This window comes from Argentina silus (assembly GCF_951799395.1).
Source record: "Argentina silus genome assembly, chromosome: 4".
Lineage (NCBI taxonomy): Eukaryota > Metazoa > Chordata > Actinopteri > Argentiniformes > Argentinidae > Argentina > Argentina silus.
This window is the reverse complement of record NC_139658.1, coordinates 19,884,098-19,901,933: the sequence shown is the minus strand read 5'-3', so window position 1 is coordinate 19,901,933 and position 17,836 is coordinate 19,884,098. Positions and strand designations below refer to the sequence as shown.

Genomic DNA, 17,836 nt, shown 5'->3' with positions numbered 1-17,836 from the left:
GGGAACGAACAGAAACTGAACAGAACAACATGCCGGCTGTCTCTCTCCCTCTTCCCCAGGTGGGACCTCGTGTTGGATGACTCTGAATGTGGAGGTTCTCAGGAACCAGTACCTTACCATAAAGGCCCGGCGGATCGCTCTGGGTAAATGTTGTGGAGATACTGTTACTGGCCAATGCATCTCCCCTGAACTGTTTTGAATGTACACATACAAACAGTGTGTCCTACAGTAACAGACAGACAAGATCAAAAACTAATGCTTGATTTCTGTTTTGTCCTGGTCAGAAATTAGGAGGAGAGCGTCACCATGGCAGCGTAACCTTGGATACCTGTTGGCTATGCTGCTGTTGCTGGCTCTAACGGTGAGGACAGACTCGTCACTAGTTCTAACAGCACCATCTTACACACCTGGCAATATTTCCTCACAAATGTATTGTGCGTTCTGACTGACTGACTGACTGACTGTGTGTGTTACTCTTTCTCCAAGGTGGTGTGTGTGCTCTTTGTGTGTTTCCATGTTCTGGAGTTGCTGTTTGATGAGACTGCCATGCCGCGAGGGATGCAGGCAAGTAAACATTTACTGTACAAATGATTCAACCAATTTGATTTGGGTAAGTTCAGAGACATACAGTACTTCCCTTGGAATATTCCTTGTAATTGTCATAGCATAGAACTTGACTGTATAGTACGATATACATAGTATATTATGTATTGAACATTGATTTCAAAGTATGTGCGCTGATAAACAACTAATTTAAACAAACTGTGTTCATTTTCTCCACTTGAAGGACCCACTTCTGGGCGCTGCCTCGTTCTCCATGTTTGGTTTGTTGGGGGCTGCGGTACAGGTTGTCCTCATCCTGTATCCTTACCCATCAGCAGCACAGTCAACATCATCAACACATCATACAGACTTGCTGTTATCTGTATTGTAACTGTAACTGTATTGTAGTGGTGAGCACGTATCCCTTAACTCTAAATGTCTCAGGTATCTGATGATCTCCTCATTAGTAGGATTCTACAGCTCCCCTCTGTTCACTGGACTACGACCCCGCACACAGGACACCACTCTGACACAGGTACACACACACACACACACACACACACACACACACACACACCTGTCTCATTCATACATCTTATTCTGTCTCTCTCTTACCTCAGATTATTGGGAACTGTGTGTTTCTGCTTGTGCTCAGCTCAGCCCTACCTGTGTTCTGCAGGACTCTGGGTAAGCCTGCATTAGACAGCTGAGGGGGTGTTTAGGTTCTGAGTGGGTAGGACTTGGCTTTTTGAATATTCTATGTCAATATTTATTGTGTTAAAATGTAATTGTATAAAACCCTTTCTCTATGACCACAAATCCATTAAACCTCTCTTCTCTTGGCTTGATGTTTCAGGAATCACCCGATTTGATCTGCTTGGGGATTTTGGACGGTATAACTGGCTGGGAAACTTCCACATTGTCTTCCTATATAACATTCTGTTTGCCGGGCTGACCTCTGCCTGCCTGATCAACACTCACTTGTACTGTGCAAAGGGAACTGATCAGAGCATTCGGTATGTGGGTGTCACACACACACACACACACACACACACACACACACACACACACACACACACACAATGTAATCCGCCCATTCACTGATATCATGTCCTCTCTTTCCAGGTCTGCATGAACTGCCTTTGACTGTGTCCCGCTCCACCATCCCACTCAGGCTCCTGTTAGTGAACGGGCTCTCAAAGATTGAGTAGCACTTCAACAAACATGTGGCTTGTGCTTACCAAAGATTGCCCCCAAATATTTAGTTCAACTAATCTCTCTTTGAAAGAGAGGGGGGATTGACCTGTTTGCTGATAGACGATTGGTGATTAGGTCACCACTGATATGAGAAGAAGAGGAAACTCCTGGTAAGATGAAACAGACCAGACCAGACCAGACCAGGACGGGACATGGACTCAGAAATGGTTAGACTTACAGAGAATAGTTACCAGTACGACACCATAGGGACCAATGCAATGTGTCTAATCTCCTGTCAGGTCTTTACTGAGCAATGAGAACATATTTTGACATATTTTCTTTGCAAATAAGAGAGAAATACTATGGTGAAGGAAGCAATATGAACTGTAAGGGAACATGAGTTTCGATGTCTATGCATTACGCATAGAGATGGCTGTCTTAAGGTTCCAACGTGTTTCCAAAACCTGAAGCCTTCATAGACTCTTACACATCGTCGGAACTGCCTGCCATTCTCAAAACATGATGTTTATCTTCAACTCTTTGTCTGGAAGCAACCTTTACGAGGTTCAAGTTTGTGTACTAACCCTCTCTTTCTTCTTTCCTTGCCTATTGCACCTTATTTATTATCCAAATTATTTATTCTACTGTGTTATCTCGTGAATGTTATTATAATTTTCTCATTTGCCCTCTCTGCTAGTGTTTTGAAAAGAGGCAAAAGCCTGCTTTCTAAGAATGAGTGAAATTAATGCCAAACTGGAACTGAAAGCAAGGGATACTTAGGTTGAAAATACTGTACATAATGATACTACTATGCATATTATGGACAATTAGTCTTGGTATTTTATTACTGTTCGCTTTCATTTATTCATGTTTATCACAACCATGTAATTGTGTCATTTTATTGTTTGACGAAAAAGAAAACTGCTGTCTGTTATGATGAGAATAACAATACAGTGCATAGCATCATGGTGCTAAAAGAGGACATTTTAGGTTGAGAGGGGAAACAATGGCCTGGAACTTGAGACCAAGTTAAACTGTGACGAGTTTACATTGTGTGTTTGTTTGTGTGTGTGTGTGTGTGTGTGTGTGTGTCTGTTTGTGTGTGTGTGTGTGTGTCTGTGTGGGCTTTATAGGTTGTGTAATAGATGTGTCTGCGTTTCAGTATTACTCATTTATTACGTGCAACATTGTACAACCATGTGAAGACACCTTGTGTGATTGGGGTAAATAGCCTATTGTACAGTATGGAGATTAATCTCCAATGTCTGAACACGTTTCTTTTCTTTATGTTTTTTTCACAATGTTCACGTGTTCTAAAGTCATGGTTGTTTCCATCTACATGTATGTCAACCTCAAATGAATGTTCAGGTTTTATTGTCACTCAGGGGAAATAGTCACTTCTCACCTCTCCCTGAAATCCAATCTCAAAATGTGTTGTCGTTTGTGTGTGTGCCGTACAGTATGATAGGGCGCTCTGTTGACATGTTTTCTGTCTGTAATGTGAAACTGTATGCATCACTATTGTTAATTTTCTATGATTGTATGAGGGTTACACTATCAGTACCTCAGTAAAACTGTGAATCTGAACCGAAGGGATTGTGTTTGTTCGTTCGATACAAATAAAACACTTCTCAGAGTCTTTCTGACACCATTGTCCAGTGTTTTTGTCTGAGCTACCCATGTTGCACGACACGCAAAGCCCAGTAGCCTAATCCAACTAACACAGGTTGTTCATAAATTCATAATACAGTAGCCTATACACTACCAAAAACGGTTAAATGCGAATTTATTGCCACTCTCATTCTGGCTCTTTAACGACTGCAGGAAAAGTTCTCTTATACAGTAATTCTGACATGAATTTACACGCGAAAGTGTTTTCTACTTCTGATGAATGTCTTGCTCACTCATGTGCGACATGCGTGCAGCGGTGTACAGGGTGACAGTGACCTCTACTGTATAAAATAAGGCAACCCTCACGTCGACTCTGACGTATGTAGTTTTACGACGGTGTGCTTGCTCAATGTTCAGTTTCCGACAGTGTGACTCGCGAAGCGCAGCTGCTGTGAATAAGCCTTTTTGGATTCCCGTTTTATGTTCTAAAACTGTTATTTTGACTATTTCAAACATATTATCGATATACACAGTTATATCGAAAAACGATTAATAGCAAGTATCAACCGAAATACTTCTCCTACCCACTTCATTTCAGTTGTGAAGTTACAACTCGAGGCCCGGAGGACTGATAGCTCGAGCGGCTCAAAGAAAGTTTGTTGTTGTCACGTGACGTGATACGAATGTGGAGATAAAGTTTTTGTTTCGATATTAAAACGACTATTCTTAATTTAAACATTTATTGAAGTAATTGTTTTAAAACGATGCCTCAACCAAAATACAGGAAGATTGCTGTGATTGGGTACAGGTCTGTTGGTGAGTAAAAAAATAAAGATGATGGCTAGCTAGCTAGAATGCCTTTGTTTTTGTTTAGCTAGCTGGCTAACTGTCAGCTAGCTGCTTGCTTCTTTTTTTGTAAAGTAGCTAGCTAGCTAATTAACCAATTATTAAAATAGAAATGGCGCTTTAAATTGTTAATAGCTGGTGAAGTTTTAGATGCCATTTACACACTACGTGGACAAATATGAAACTTTGTCCAAATCTAGCTAGCTAATCACTAAAGTTGTTTAGCTAGCTAACAAGCCTTCATACTATCCAAAAGTTGAACCTGATCCAAGTTATACCATCTTTGTATTAACCGTATAATGCCAATTGATATTTATTGCCCTAAATGTCAGCTAATCATTTCATAATCTTATTTTCACTTTTACAGGAAAGTCTTCTCTTACAATACAATTTGTGGAAGGACAGTTCGTAGATTCCTATGATCCCACCATCGAAAACAGTGAGATTTTCTCTTTTTATTTACCTTTGCAGATGTATTATTATGATGCTCAAATTGTTCGAGTAATGCCTCCACCCCCTCCATTATTGCCATATTTTGGTGTAAACCCTGAATCTCCACTTCTTTCTAGCCTTCAATAAAATGGTGTCTGTCAACGGTCAAGACTTCAGTCTTCAGTTGGTCGATACTGCTGGACAGGTAAATGCCATTATTCTTCTTTTAAATGATGTGAAATAGGTCCAAGTTCAGGTTATTCAGTGTCCTGTCTTCAATGATGGTGAAACTAAGTGGTAACTACGATGATACTTAATTAAGCAGTCTTGCTTCATTTGCGTCACACCTGTCCACTTTTAGTTTTTGTTTAGGTTGTGTGCAATACTGCTATTTTCAATATATGTCAGGTTGCCTGTCATGGAGAATGGGGTACTCATTCTAATGTATGAACAGGATCTGAACAACAGCTGAAAACATTTTGCCTAACAACTGTTATCTCCCCGTATCGCCACGCAGGACGAGTACTCTATTTTTCCTCAGTCCCATTCAATGGACATCCATGGTTATGTTTTGGTCTACTCCGTAACCTCCATGAAAAGGTTAGTGTTCACTAGCTGCATGTACACTATCACATTGTATTTGAGCGAACCAGTGTGTGCTAGCTTCAGAGAAAAGTAAAGCTCAGAGACTTAACCAGCCTTTCTTCCTCCCCATGGCACCTCCTTGCATGCACTAGCAAGTCTGCTTTACTGGCATTACAGTTGGGCTTGGGCCGGTATCAGAATTCTCAAACTGGTATACCTTCCCGCCAAAATACCTGCTACACCGGTAATCTATTTAAAGAATGCCCCCCGGTGCAGTGGCACATGCCGCATCATCAAAGGAGTGCACCCAGACTCTGTGTGCACCAGATGACAGCAGAAGCTAAATCTAGCTGCCTATTCAATTAACAAAAGTAATCAGGGTAGCACTCTGTCATGTGCTTGGCAGTTAATGTGGAATTACATTTTAAAAAGCTTTTTTTATCTACATAAGACTAGCCTCTACATTGCAAATGTTCTCTAACTGGCTACACACATACAGCCAGTTACACTATACACACACTTGCATCGCGGAAACTATAGGCCACTACCCTTTTTTTAAAACTTATTTTTTTTATTTATTTTTTATAACACCAAATCCTCTGCCATGGTCCAAGTCAACAGGTCACTTCACATTAGTTTACTGGCTGCTATAACTTCAGAATGTTTTTTTTCCCCCCTCTCTCTCTCTCTCTCTCTCTCTCTCTCTCTCTCTCTCTGCCTGCCTACCATAGCAGGCTAAAAATGTTCCACAGTGTCACTGATCACGCCTCGCGCATTGCATATGCCATTTTATCCATTTAATAAACGTCAGCTCCTGCACATGCCGGGTGTAATGGTGAAATACTGGTATGGACAGTGTGGCGGGAATTACACCGGTGCTACCGGTAAAACCTTCCACCGACCCTACCCTAGTTACAGGAAGTGATTGCTTATTGAGTCTCACTGCTTTACATTTCTCTGGAGCGAGCACACACACCGCCTCACTCGGATGTAGTGTGATTGTGTACAAGCAGCGAGCCGGCTACTGATAACTCTGTGTTTGTGTGTCATGTCTTTACTAGTCACCTTGAAATCTGTGTGGTGTGGGTAAACAGATGGAAATGCATGGACACTGTAAACGCACGCTCTGGGTTGTGTACTGTCCTCCCAGCTCCCTGACTCTGTTGACCTTGTTAGCCTAGTATGTAGGTAGTTGATGGTTCATGCACACAAAGCCACAACCCTGGTTACTTAGTTTTCTGTCCTTCTTTCCTTTTACAGCTTTGAAGTTGTTCAGGTTCTTCATGACAAGCTGTTAGACATGGTCGGGAAAATACAGTAAGTTCTCCTAAGTCAGAAAAGATTTTATGATGTTTTTTATGCTTTGTTTTTCAAGTAATGCCAAATTATAAATCAAAATATTTTCTTTTTAGGGTGCCAACTGTGCTTGTTGGGAACAAAAAAGATCTCCATATGGAAAGGTAAACATGGTAGAGCTGAATGAAGGAAATTAGTTTTCAGAATTATGGCTGGAACAGTATGTGCAAAAACCATGCCATTTAAATTTTTTTTATTTTTTTATTTCTTATGACGGGTGTACTATGTAGTGAGCTAAAGGAGTTAGCCAGCTAACTTTGACAAAATGTAGCTTCAACTCTGGATAACCCATGTCACAAAGGTGGCTCACCCTTTAGCCAGGTAGATTCCTATAGGAAGTTATCCTGAAGCTCTAACCTGCTCCGGGGCAGCCTAACTGCACATTATACTGAATTTGTGCCCTATGCCATGTGCCAATGAAATAATAATTTAATTAAAAGCCATATCAGAGGCCTATTGCACAAAAGACAACTGATGAAAATGTATTTATCAAATGTTAGCTGCTTTAACACTAACAAGTATCGCTGATGCAAGTAGGCTGACATAGTAAAATAACATAAGAATGCATTTGATACTTATTGCATGGAAGGTTTATTGAATGAAAAGTTGCAAGTTAAATTAGCTGACATTCAATGATTTTGGCCACAATGATAATGTGGCACGGACTCTGCTTTCTGCATTGACATCAGTTTTCGATTCACTGAACATAGCCTCTAAACTGAGGGGCAACACTACTCAAGTCTGATTTGAATTTGCGGCCGGTGTTGAACCAGGGTCCACATTTGTGACATTGAGGAAGCCTGGACTTGACGATAACCCATAAGCTCTATGGCCTCAAATGCCTTGTTTATCTACTCATTGTGTAGAGGTCGACATTTACGTGCCCTGACCTTTAGCAAAGGATAGAGGGTGATCTCATTGAATCATACTCAGTGCGTCCCCCTCTTCTCAACAGGGTGATCAAGCCAGAGGAGGGAAAGAAACTGGCTGACTCATGGGGAGCTGCATTCATGGAGTCCTCTGCCAAGGAAAACGAGGTACGTTGCTTTTGACTGAACTGCGAAAATCCAAAAGAATGTTTGCGTTTAAAAGCATGTAGTAATGTATTGACTCTCGATGGCCGACCAATCGGCATTGCAGACAGCTGTAGAGTTATTCAAGCGGATCATTCTGGAGATGGAGAAGGCGGACGGGAACGTACCCTCAGAGGAGAAGAAGTGTGCCGTGATGTAAGAGGGTCTCACCAGGACAGCAGTAAGCTCATTGGCTGAAGCCAGGAGACACAACATCACCAGCCTGCCAATCATGACCTCCCCAGCACCAAGGAGCAGCAGTGGCAATATTCCTTTCCTTTGTAATTCAACACTGTGTTACGAAGGCGGCCTACCACTCCGACGGCTGATTAAGGAGCCCACCAATCCAGACGTTAGGCGTCACACAATGGTTTCACCGTCAGCTTTTACTTCTGTATAAACAAAACATATGACAATGCCAAATATACAGGCCCCCCCCCCGATTTGCTCAAACAAAGTTCCCTCCGCGTAACCTGATAATATCAATCAACTAGCCATCATCAAAAGATGGAACAGTGATTGGCTAGTGTCCCAAACTGTCATTGACTAGCTTCACTTTGTACACACACAGTAAGGGCTGACTTATCCTTGATGCCTAAACAATATGCCTGACCCTTGTTTCTCAGGTCATCTGTATTATTCAGCCAATCCACTGGCCGTGACGGAGAGATACAGCTCACATTGCTGTAGTTGTGGTGTCACTATAATTCACATTGGTCAATGTCTTGGTTACAATATCCTGGAATGAGTTCTCTTTCACACAATAAGTGTGTTGCAGTTTGGTCTTTGCCCTACATTTTTTCACTGTAACTTTTTAGCATGTAAACTTCAGACACTCTTCACCCATGAACTGTAAATCATGTCTTTAAGAAAACAAAGAAGCCAATTTGTATTTTCTATAATGCATTTTGATGTTTTTAATCACTTCTGGTTGGCAGATTGGTCCGCACTATGAATTACCACCTGACTGTATTGATTAAGATGTAATTATCCAGTGGACAGCCCTCCTAATGAAATTTAGTTTAGAGAAGAGTGAAAGGGATCAGTCATATTTACAAGTTGTGGCCTTTTGATCCCAGAGAACTAGGATCCTAGACACACGTTTGATAGTGTTGTTGGTTATTATCCAGAAATAATACAAGTTTATTTGTTCAATATATTGAATAGAATATCTGCACACAAGTACACTATAATTAACAACATGGAGCTGCAGTTTTTGCATTCACTGAAATTCCTTAATGCAGTGGTCTGCAAACCTGGTCATGGGGGCCACAGGGTCTGCTGATTTACTTTTAGGGTGCTTGTTTTGATCCCATGGATGATTCAGACTTGGGAAAACCGAGTACAGACTACATTTGACCCAATGAATTAATTAATTAAGTGTTGAGTCATGATGAATGACGGCAGACACAGGGTGCCCCCATAACCTGATTTACTAGTTCACTTCAGCCTTACAAAAGAATGATACGAAACCTCTGGTTTTTACTGACATTACCTTCATTTATCTCAAACTGGTCCACCCCTCCTAGTATCTAATATTGTTATTTGGACTTTTTTTTTTTTTTTTTTTTGATTGAGCGCTTCTCTGAGTAAGTACCGTAGTTGATTGATTGATAGGTGGTTGATGTTGGTATAAGAGAAGCTGGTGATGCTGTGTCTTGTGCCTTACCCTTCAACCCCCCTATTCCCCCCACCTGCTTCCCTACAGGACTCGAGGTGCTCTCTAGGGTTTTTTTCCTTCTCTGTTGACTTGACCCCATGGGGAAAACCAGGTGGTGTTGTGCACCTGAACACCAATACCCCCACGTTGGTCAATGTTAATTCAGAAATCTTGCTGTAAACAGTTTTGTATATATAAATAAATCCTTTACTCCTTTAAAGTGTCATTTTTCATTGTTTGCGTGTGGGTCCGGGCTGCCCTCAAATGCTTGCCTTGTCTGTGTAATTGAAGTTCAAATATCCATAGGAATGTTGATTTCCACGAAGTATTCTCTGAATTGTTTCATCTTTTCTAGACGTCTTTATACCAGTAGGCAGATAGCTGAGACTTATAATTATGTATAGTCATACAGGTTTGGTCTAGTAGAGGTTGTAGCCATAATATAGTTGTTACGGTTTTGCGCAGTCGAAAAGAGGCAATGGCTCCGTTCGAATATAAGAAAGCAACTTTTCTATTCCTTGGGGTATAATCTCACTGCTTTATTGTGCTTTTGATGTGACTTGACTATTGGACTGGACTGTGAAGACTGCAGCTGATGGAACCCTTCCCCTACCTAATTATAAGCGATGGTAGATACGTGACTACTTTAAGGGAGGAAGGAAGTGACGAAGGAAGGGTGGATGTATTTGGCTAAAGTATTCGAACCGTGACAATCTGATAGTCGAGTGAAGCTTCCTCCTCGTAGCATCTCGCCCTCCAGTCTAGCCTCTAGGCACAGACCAGCTTGACAAAGAGTCAGTAAGTCAGGAAATACACTTCTGTCGTTGGAAGATCAGGACATTAATTGCTGCCTGGTCGGCACCTTGTGGATTAACGAAGCGACGGGCGAGACAGTCAGTGAATGGAATATGGAGTGTGTAAGTAGCTTAAAGCGCGAGCTAGTCTCGCTCGGAGTTAGCTAACCTGACACTCACTCCAGGGAGCTAGCTAGCTAGCTAGCCTCAGTATATTCAAGCGAGCTAGCTAGAGCAACACTGCTTGGGCTACATGTATGCTGCTGACAGCTACCCCCCTTTCTGTAGTACCAAAACAAGTCACAATTAGGGGCTAGCATTGGCTCTTGGCATTGCCACAGACTACTAGAATAGCTCATCTTTGACAACTAGCCACCGGTATAGCTGTGATGATGGCAAGAAGACAGATGAGTGACGCTATTTGGTCCTAGCAATGCTATATAGCTTGTGAATGACGAGGAGATATTTGAGTGGCTATGTAAGCTAATTAACTCATTTGTGCTGCCCAACCTTAAGCGAAAGGGCCAAATAAATGGTGCGCATTTTTAAAGCAACAGTTGTGTGTCATTTGTTTTGGTTGCTTCTCCAAATGACTCAAACATTCTTGCACTTCTTTGGATCACTTCTGAACACCAGTAGCTAGCTAGCTGATACTGAGCCATGATAACACAAGTGGCATTACCATAAAGGTCACTGTGTACCTGTAGAGCAAACACAGAAGTCCATTCACTTTTTGGCAACTTTCCCCAAGTATAAAGCATGACCTTATGATTACTACTTTCTTTCAGATTCCAGCCGCTCTTGATGACCTGGAACCTCTGGAGTGTAAAAAAGAGCCACCCATAGAAGGTAAAGAATTCATAATCTACATTTACGGCATTTAGCAGACGCCTTTATCCAAAACGACTTACAGCAAATACATTTGTTTAAGTAAGTGAACCATCTATCCATCAGTCATCATAAGACAAAGTAATCAATGCTTAGATAATCTCTGTAATCTCAATAATCTCTGTTTGCTGCTCCAAATGCATATCATGGCCATAGAAGTACTATAAATATGTTCCCATAAGACAAGGACCTCTGACAGACTGTTATTTCCATTAACGTCTATGAAGAAAAGAGAGTTAATGTGTCTATGAATGGACATTTGACCCCACTCTCTTTCTCATTTCCAGACTCAGATTACAATGTGTACACCCGGTTTATGAAGTCCCATCGGTGCTATGACTTGGTTCCCACCAGCTCCAAGTTGGTGGTGTTTGATACATCACTGCAGGTAAGACATCAGAGCCATCAAGTTTACTTTTTTACACATTTAGCAGACGCCTTTATCCAAAGCAATTTACAACAAGTACATTTGTTAAGTAAGTGAATCATCTATACATCAGTCATCATAAGAAAAACAAATCTATGCTAGGACCAGGGACCATTGGCAGTCACAATGCTAGAAGGAAGAATTAAAAAAAAAAAATATATATATATATTTACACTAGAGAAACTGTACAGGGGGGTAGTGGGGAGGAAGAGGTCTTTAGGAGGGACAGCGTAGCAGTCGTAGGAGAAACCATGTGATTTGGTATAGAGGGAGAACAGTAAAGGGCCCTAGGAGGGACCCCAGTGGTGAGGGCTCATGGAGAGAACAGCGATGCCCTCCACGTAACCTGGTAAGAGTGATCGGCCAGGTAGGATGCAAACCAGGAGAGTGCAGAGCCAGAGATGCCCAGTTCTGAGAGGGTGGAGAGAAGGATCAGGTGGTTTACTGTGTTGAATGCAGCAGACAGGTCCAGAAGAATGAGAACAGAGGAGAGGGAGGAAGCTCGAGCAGAGTGGAGGGCCTCTGTGACAGCAAGGAGAGCAGTCTCAGTAAGAGTACCCAGCCTTAAAGCCGGATTGGTGAGGGTCAGGGAGGTTGTTCTGAAGGAGGTAGTGAGACAGTTGGTTCGAGACAGCACGTTCAAGGGTTTTAGGTAAGAAGGAGAGAAGGGATACCAGTCTATAGTTATGGACAGCAAACGGGTCAAGAGTTGGTTTCTTGAGAAGAGGCTTGACGCTGTCTTAAAGGCAGCTGGGACAGATCCTGTGGATAGAGAGGAATTATGGTGGTAAGGAACAGAACTTCTTCTAAGAAGTCGCCAATCTGACCTGGGGGGACGATAGATAGCAATGTGAAATTTGACAGGGGAGGTGACAGAAACGGCATGGAATTCGAAGGTGGATATGGACAGGTGTGACCACTTAGGTGTCATGAGGAGTCCTGTGCCTCCCCCTCGACCAGAGAGTCTAAGGGAATGAGAAAAGGAGTCGGCATCAGAGAGGGCTGCCGGAGTAGCTGTGTTTTCCAGTGTAATCCATGTCTCTGTGAGAGCAAGGAAGTGTAGGGACATGAAGCAGGCGTAAGCTGAGATAGCTTCTGCTTTCCGGACCGCTGACTGGCAGTTCCAAAGTCCTCCCACGACAGTGAGGTCGTGGTCAGTTGAGCGTGGTGGGTAGACTAGATTAGATTGGTTGCGAAGGGGGGTGTCGCGATTAGTTAATGACCAGGCGGACTCTACCTTGCAGAGAAGTTTCAGCCCCTCCCAATGGGGATTGACAGCAATTGGTTTCAAGCTGATAGTTTTCAACAGAAATTAGGTCCCAGGGCTTCAGGCAGGATAGCCACAGCAATACTACTAGCAACACACTGAGTTAAACAAGTTAAAATTAACTTGCTCAGTCTGGAGACAGACTTCACCACTCAGTCCAAATGTATTTGTTTGAAACTCGTAGGTCAATTGAGTCTAGTCGCGAGTAGATACTCTGTGTTACATTTACATTTATGGTATTTAGCAGACGCCTTTATCCAAAGCGACTTACAACAAATTTACCTTTGTTTAAGTAAGTGAATCATCGATCCATCAGTCACCATAAGATAAAGTAATCAATGCCTGGACCAGGGGCCATAGGCAGTCACAATGCTAGAAAGAAGGATTTTTAAATTTATTTATTTTTAAATTATTATTTATTAACAGGAGAGAAACTTATATAGGGGGGTAGTGGCGGTGAAGAGGTCTTTAGGAGGGACCGTTAAGATTGGTGGTGTATGTATGAATGTGTTTTTCCTCTCTTCAAAGGTGAAGAAGGCGTTTTTTGCCCTGGTGTCCAATGGGGTGAGAGCAGCCCCGCTCTGGGACAGTAAGAAGCAATGTTTTGTAGGTAAGTGAGTCCTTTACCTTTGCTTGACTTTGATTTTGACTTTAATTTTGCTCAAAGGCACTAAGTGGGAATGCCAGTTCACTGTTGTATCGTTTGTAATGATTTCCTCCTGGTCTCCTAATGCAGGTATGCTGACCATCACAGACTTCATCAACATCCTCCACCGCTACTACAAGTCCCCTCTGGTACGGTTGCACTCCAGATCCATTCTTGCCTCTTTTGTGTACGTCACAGCAAACTTGTCGGTGTCGCTGGGTTGTTATTCATTTCGATCAGTGATGGAAGGTGAAAGAAGCAGTGAGGAGAGAAACCTTCCCCTCGTATCACTGTGTAATGAACTTGTTAGTTGACCTTCATGCTTTACTCGGCCCCGCTCTTTGTTCCGTTGGTCAGCGTTTTCTCCCGGTCTCGTGTTTCAGGTTCAGATATATGAGCTGGAGGAGCACAAGATCGAGACATGGAGAGGTGAGGAGTAGACATTTATTAACTGACCAATCAGTGACTGATCATCCGCCGTATGAAACGTAACTGGTACATTGTCTGTTCCCCTTCGTTATAGAAGTGTACCTTCAAGACTCCTTCAAGCCCCTCGTGAGCATATCCCCCAACGCAAGGTAAGACTGCCATGGTAACCTCTCTTAGTCACCATGAGTTTTGTCACAGGACAGTTGGTCTAAGTGGCTTGATCACAACATGGCTACTGGCACCAGAGTCTGTCCCTCCACAAGACGTCTCAAGTTGAAAACACCAGACTTTGACTGCATGACCAGGCAGTGCTGAATAAGTCATGGGTGCCTCTGTCAGAATGGGCCCTCATACTGAAATCTTTACAAATCACTCTCTCCCTCCCCCAGTCTGTATGACGCAGTATGGTCTCTGCTGAAGAACAAGATCCACAGGCTGCCAGTGATCGACCCTCTGACAGGGAACACACTCTACATCCTCACACACAAGAGAATCCTCAAGTTCCTCAATCTCTTTGTGAGTCCCTTAGTCTCTTTTGTCTCTCTCTCTACTTCTCCCCCTCTGCTTGTTCCTCAATTATTTTAATCACCTGCTGTGTCTTGGCATCTCAATACCGCACTCTCAGCAGTAGAGAGGGTAACACAAGAGCAGTGCTAGGACTTGCAAGCGTCGTTAATGAAATCCATTCCTAGATGTTTTGTTGCTTTTGCAAAGAGGCCACACACTGTGGTTCCACTTCCATGTGATGGAATGTATGTCGAGCCAGTTGGTTAAGGAGAACGTTGTGTGTTATTTACTCAGATATCGGAGATGCCGAAACCTTCCTTCTTAGGCCGAACCCTAGAGGAGCTCGGCATCGGAACATTCCAGAAGATCGCGGTGGTACGCTCAGACACGCCCCTCTACACGGCGTTGGGCATCTTCGTGGAGCAGAGAGTGTCTGCCCTGCCTGTAGTTGACGATAATGGTGAGGCAGTGGGACGAAGGAAGGGGCAAAGTTTGTTTGTTTTTAAATGAAAGATAATGTGCGGACTAAAGCCCTTTCTGTTGGGGGCCTGTGCATGTTATGTGCTCATGTCTTTCTTTTGCGCACACAGGCCGAGTGGTCGATATTTACTCCAAATTTGATGTCATTGTAAGTATTGCATCACTGTGCTGCTGTCAATGGAAAGTGTGTGTGTGTGTGTGTGTGTGTGTGTGTGTGTGTGTGTGTGTGTGTGTGTGAGAGAGAGAGAGAGAATCTTTGTGCTATCCATACTGTACACAGGCAGCATAGAGGACTAATGTTGTGTGCCTGTGTGTGTGTCACGCACAGAACCTAGCCGCAGAGAAGACGTATAACAATCTGGATGTGACTGTGACCAAAGCCCTGCAGCACCGCTCTCAATACTTTGAAGGAGTGCTCAAATGCTACACATACGAGACACTGGAGGCCATCATCAACAGACTGGTGGAGGCAGAGGTGAGAGAGAAATACACCTGGAATGTACACACTTTATGACTTTTTGGGCCCAACATCAAAACATAATCACATTGTCCTGGTCTTTTGTAAAGGTAAATACAAGCAGTTTCGTTAGTGTTAAAACACACATCCTGTACATGTGCGCTCAAGTCTATGGCCTAAAAGCCTGTAGACCCAATGATAAAAACTGAGTTAGTGTGATCTCTATTATTTGTGATCTCCCTCTCTCTCTCTCTCCCCCCCCCCCCTCTCCCCCCCTCTGTTCCTCTCTCTCTCTCTCCCTCCCTCCCTGTCTCTCTCTCTCTCTCTCTCTCTCTCTCTCTCTCTCTCTCTCTCTCTCTCTCTCTCTCTCTCTCTCTCTCAGGTGCACAGGCTAGTGGTGGTGGATGAGGAGGAGGTGGTGAAGGGCATCGTTTCCCTTTCAGACATCCTACAGGCTCTGGTGCTCACTAATGGAGACGAGGGTAAGCATCACACACCAATGCAAAGCACTCATCAGACCACACAGTGACCCCTGAATGCACACTCCACTTTACGGCCAAGTTTGTGATGGAAAAGTGGTGTTTTCAGGAACTGCTTGATGGATTGACGAAGGGGAAAAAGTCCTCCGATGAAGAATGGACGTATGGAGGAGAGGAGGCCAGGAAAGAGGGATGAAGAGGAGTGACGTTGGAGAGTGGAGAGATAGAAACTCGCCGGCATATCCCCCTTGTGTACACATCTGCGGCTTGCACATAAGTGAACCTCTCTTTCTCTCTCGCTCATTCGATATATATATATATATATATACACAGATGTGAATTCCATTGACTTTCTCAGCAATATAGTAACAGGGATATTCGTGAACTCTGTAAACCAAGCCAAAACCCAAGCAACCAAAAGAAGACCCACACAAGATACAGGACCAGACGAGGCCTCGAGTGTAGATCCCTCTCTCCTGTGCAGGTAGTTTCTCCCTCTCTCCTGTGATGCAACAGCTGGAGGACCCACACAGGAATGAGGCCTTGTCATATGATGGGGGATCAATTTCAGCTTCTCAGACAAATCCTTTCCCATCTTCTCTCTCTCGTGTTTGATTAATAGAGACACTTGTGAGAGAGGAGTGATTTCCCTCCATGGCCCCTTAACTGAGCATCCTACAAGTCTGGGGTGTCGAAGCACAACTAACTAAGCCAGCATCATGTCTGTCACAGTGGAATTTGAACATTACAGCGAACCATAGCAACTGCGCCATCTTAGATGAGGTCTGGGATGTTGGACATGGGACTGCTGTAGAAGAGTTATTCCTTATATGAAGGCACCGCCACTGAATATGTATGTAATCATGAGTTGTATCTGATTTTGATGTTAGATATATAAGTTTGCAACATCAATGTTTTATTTTAGTATATTTACATCTCGGCTTGTTAAGTGCTCTCATCATGTGGATTAGAGATTTGGTTTTATGGTTTTCATTGATTTCATTGAACAAAGACAACTAGAAAGATGGTTGGAAGTGTGTGTGTGTGTGTGTGTGTGTGTGTGTGTGTGTGTGTGTGTGTGTGTGTGTGTGTGTGTGGGTGTGTGGGTTTATAGGGCTTGCGTATCATTGTTCCTTCTTTTAAAAATAATTTTAAAAGGTAGATGAGAAAAATGCTCCTGCCTATATTAAATGACCAATAAGGTGCCCTCTACAAAGTTTAGTGTGAGAGAAAGTTTGCATTTATACTTGAGGTTTCCTCTGCTGTTAGAAGGCGACTTCTGCTCTTGAACCTTCTCCAGTTTTCTCTTGTCTGTTTGGATGTCTTGTGTGTGTCTGAGATCATCATTGTATAGAGTGGTATATCAATGAAGCATTTAAACTTTTTGGAAATTCCTTTTTTTTTTTTGCAGTGTCTGTTCACTTTTCTTTCTGTCACCATGTGTATAGGACTTAATTTCAGCTTCTCATTTACCATCAGTACTTGTCCTTTACATTCTCAGAGGGTAGACCAATCTTGCTGTATGAAAGGGAGTACATTTTCAACTGTGCTTTCCAAAATGGACATTTTCTCTGGTTTTAAGGTGTACATGTAAATGCAGTTTTTCTACTACTCACATGAATTCAAATTTAAAGAGAGAGTTTACTCGAAATACAAATTAACATGATTTGTTGTCAATTCACCAAGACAATAACAAAACAAACAATGGTTACTATGATGTGTCTATGTAAAGGGAACTACATTTCCAAAACTGTCTTGGTGAATCAAGTACAGTCAAGGTGAGTGAAACATCAAGTCAGTTTGTACCTTGAGTAAACTATCCCTTTAATGCATGAGCAATAAATATTGTTTATCTTAATTTTTGTTGGTGTGTTTTTTTGTTCTGGTGGAGGAGTGGGGTTGATCTGTAGCTATCTGTTGGTGTACAGTAGGGTGAAGTGATATAATACTGACTCAGACAGGCTAATGAGGTGAAAGTGCTGTCCACACATTTGTACGAACATGACTCAGCAACTATGACAAGCTTACCACGACACATTTTTACAGGGTTTGGGGGGGATTAGTGAAAACCTTCATTTGAGTTTGTATCATGGGGTAGGAAGACATTATGCATCGAATTTGTGTGTGTGTGTGTAACACATGTAATAGACAAAACGCAA

At 42.7% G+C, this 17,836-nt stretch overlaps 3 protein-coding genes across 3 annotated transcripts in view; all 3 read left to right on the top strand.

Annotated features, from left to right (window-relative positions):
* Positions 1 to 3,346, top strand: part of LOC310803171 (limb region 1 homolog-like protein) — an 11,993-nt gene extending 8,647 nt beyond the window's left edge. Inside the window, 9 exon segments of the mRNA XM_083667856.1 lie at positions 60 to 143; positions 285 to 361; positions 487 to 564; positions 788 to 861; positions 988 to 1,078; positions 1,164 to 1,230; positions 1,400 to 1,520; positions 1,522 to 1,559; positions 1,669 to 3,346. Coding sequence (XP_083523982.1) covers positions 60 to 143; positions 285 to 361; positions 487 to 564; positions 788 to 861; positions 988 to 1,078; positions 1,164 to 1,230; positions 1,400 to 1,520; positions 1,522 to 1,559; positions 1,669 to 1,754 — 716 coding nt within the window. The 3' untranslated portion in view covers positions 1,755 to 3,346.
* A 438-nt stretch (positions 3,347 to 3,784) lies between these two features.
* On the top strand, positions 3,785 to 9,511 carry rhebl1 (Ras homolog, mTORC1 binding like 1). Its single transcript, XM_083668023.1, has 8 exons — positions 3,785 to 4,167; positions 4,565 to 4,636; positions 4,767 to 4,834; positions 5,147 to 5,229; positions 6,475 to 6,531; positions 6,627 to 6,674; positions 7,526 to 7,607; positions 7,711 to 9,511. Exons 1-8 carry the CDS (start codon positions 4,116 to 4,118, stop codon positions 7,801 to 7,803), a joined length of 555 nt encoding a protein of 184 aa, XP_083524149.1. The 5' UTR covers positions 3,785 to 4,115; the 3' UTR covers positions 7,804 to 9,511.
* A 547-nt stretch (positions 9,512 to 10,058) lies between these two features.
* On the top strand, positions 10,059 to 17,535 carry prkag1 (protein kinase, AMP-activated, gamma 1 non-catalytic subunit). The gene is made up of 13 exons (XM_083668327.1): positions 10,059 to 10,220; positions 10,886 to 10,946; positions 11,273 to 11,373; positions 13,208 to 13,289; positions 13,416 to 13,474; positions 13,709 to 13,754; positions 13,849 to 13,903; positions 14,144 to 14,270; positions 14,556 to 14,721; positions 14,852 to 14,889; positions 15,070 to 15,216; positions 15,581 to 15,680; positions 15,787 to 17,535. The coding sequence occupies exons 1-13, from the start codon at positions 10,212 to 10,214 to the stop codon at positions 15,795 to 15,797; spliced, it is 1,002 nt and encodes a 333-aa protein (XP_083524453.1). The 5' UTR covers positions 10,059 to 10,211; the 3' UTR covers positions 15,798 to 17,535.
* The last annotated feature ends 301 nt before the right edge of the window (positions 17,536 to 17,836 follow it).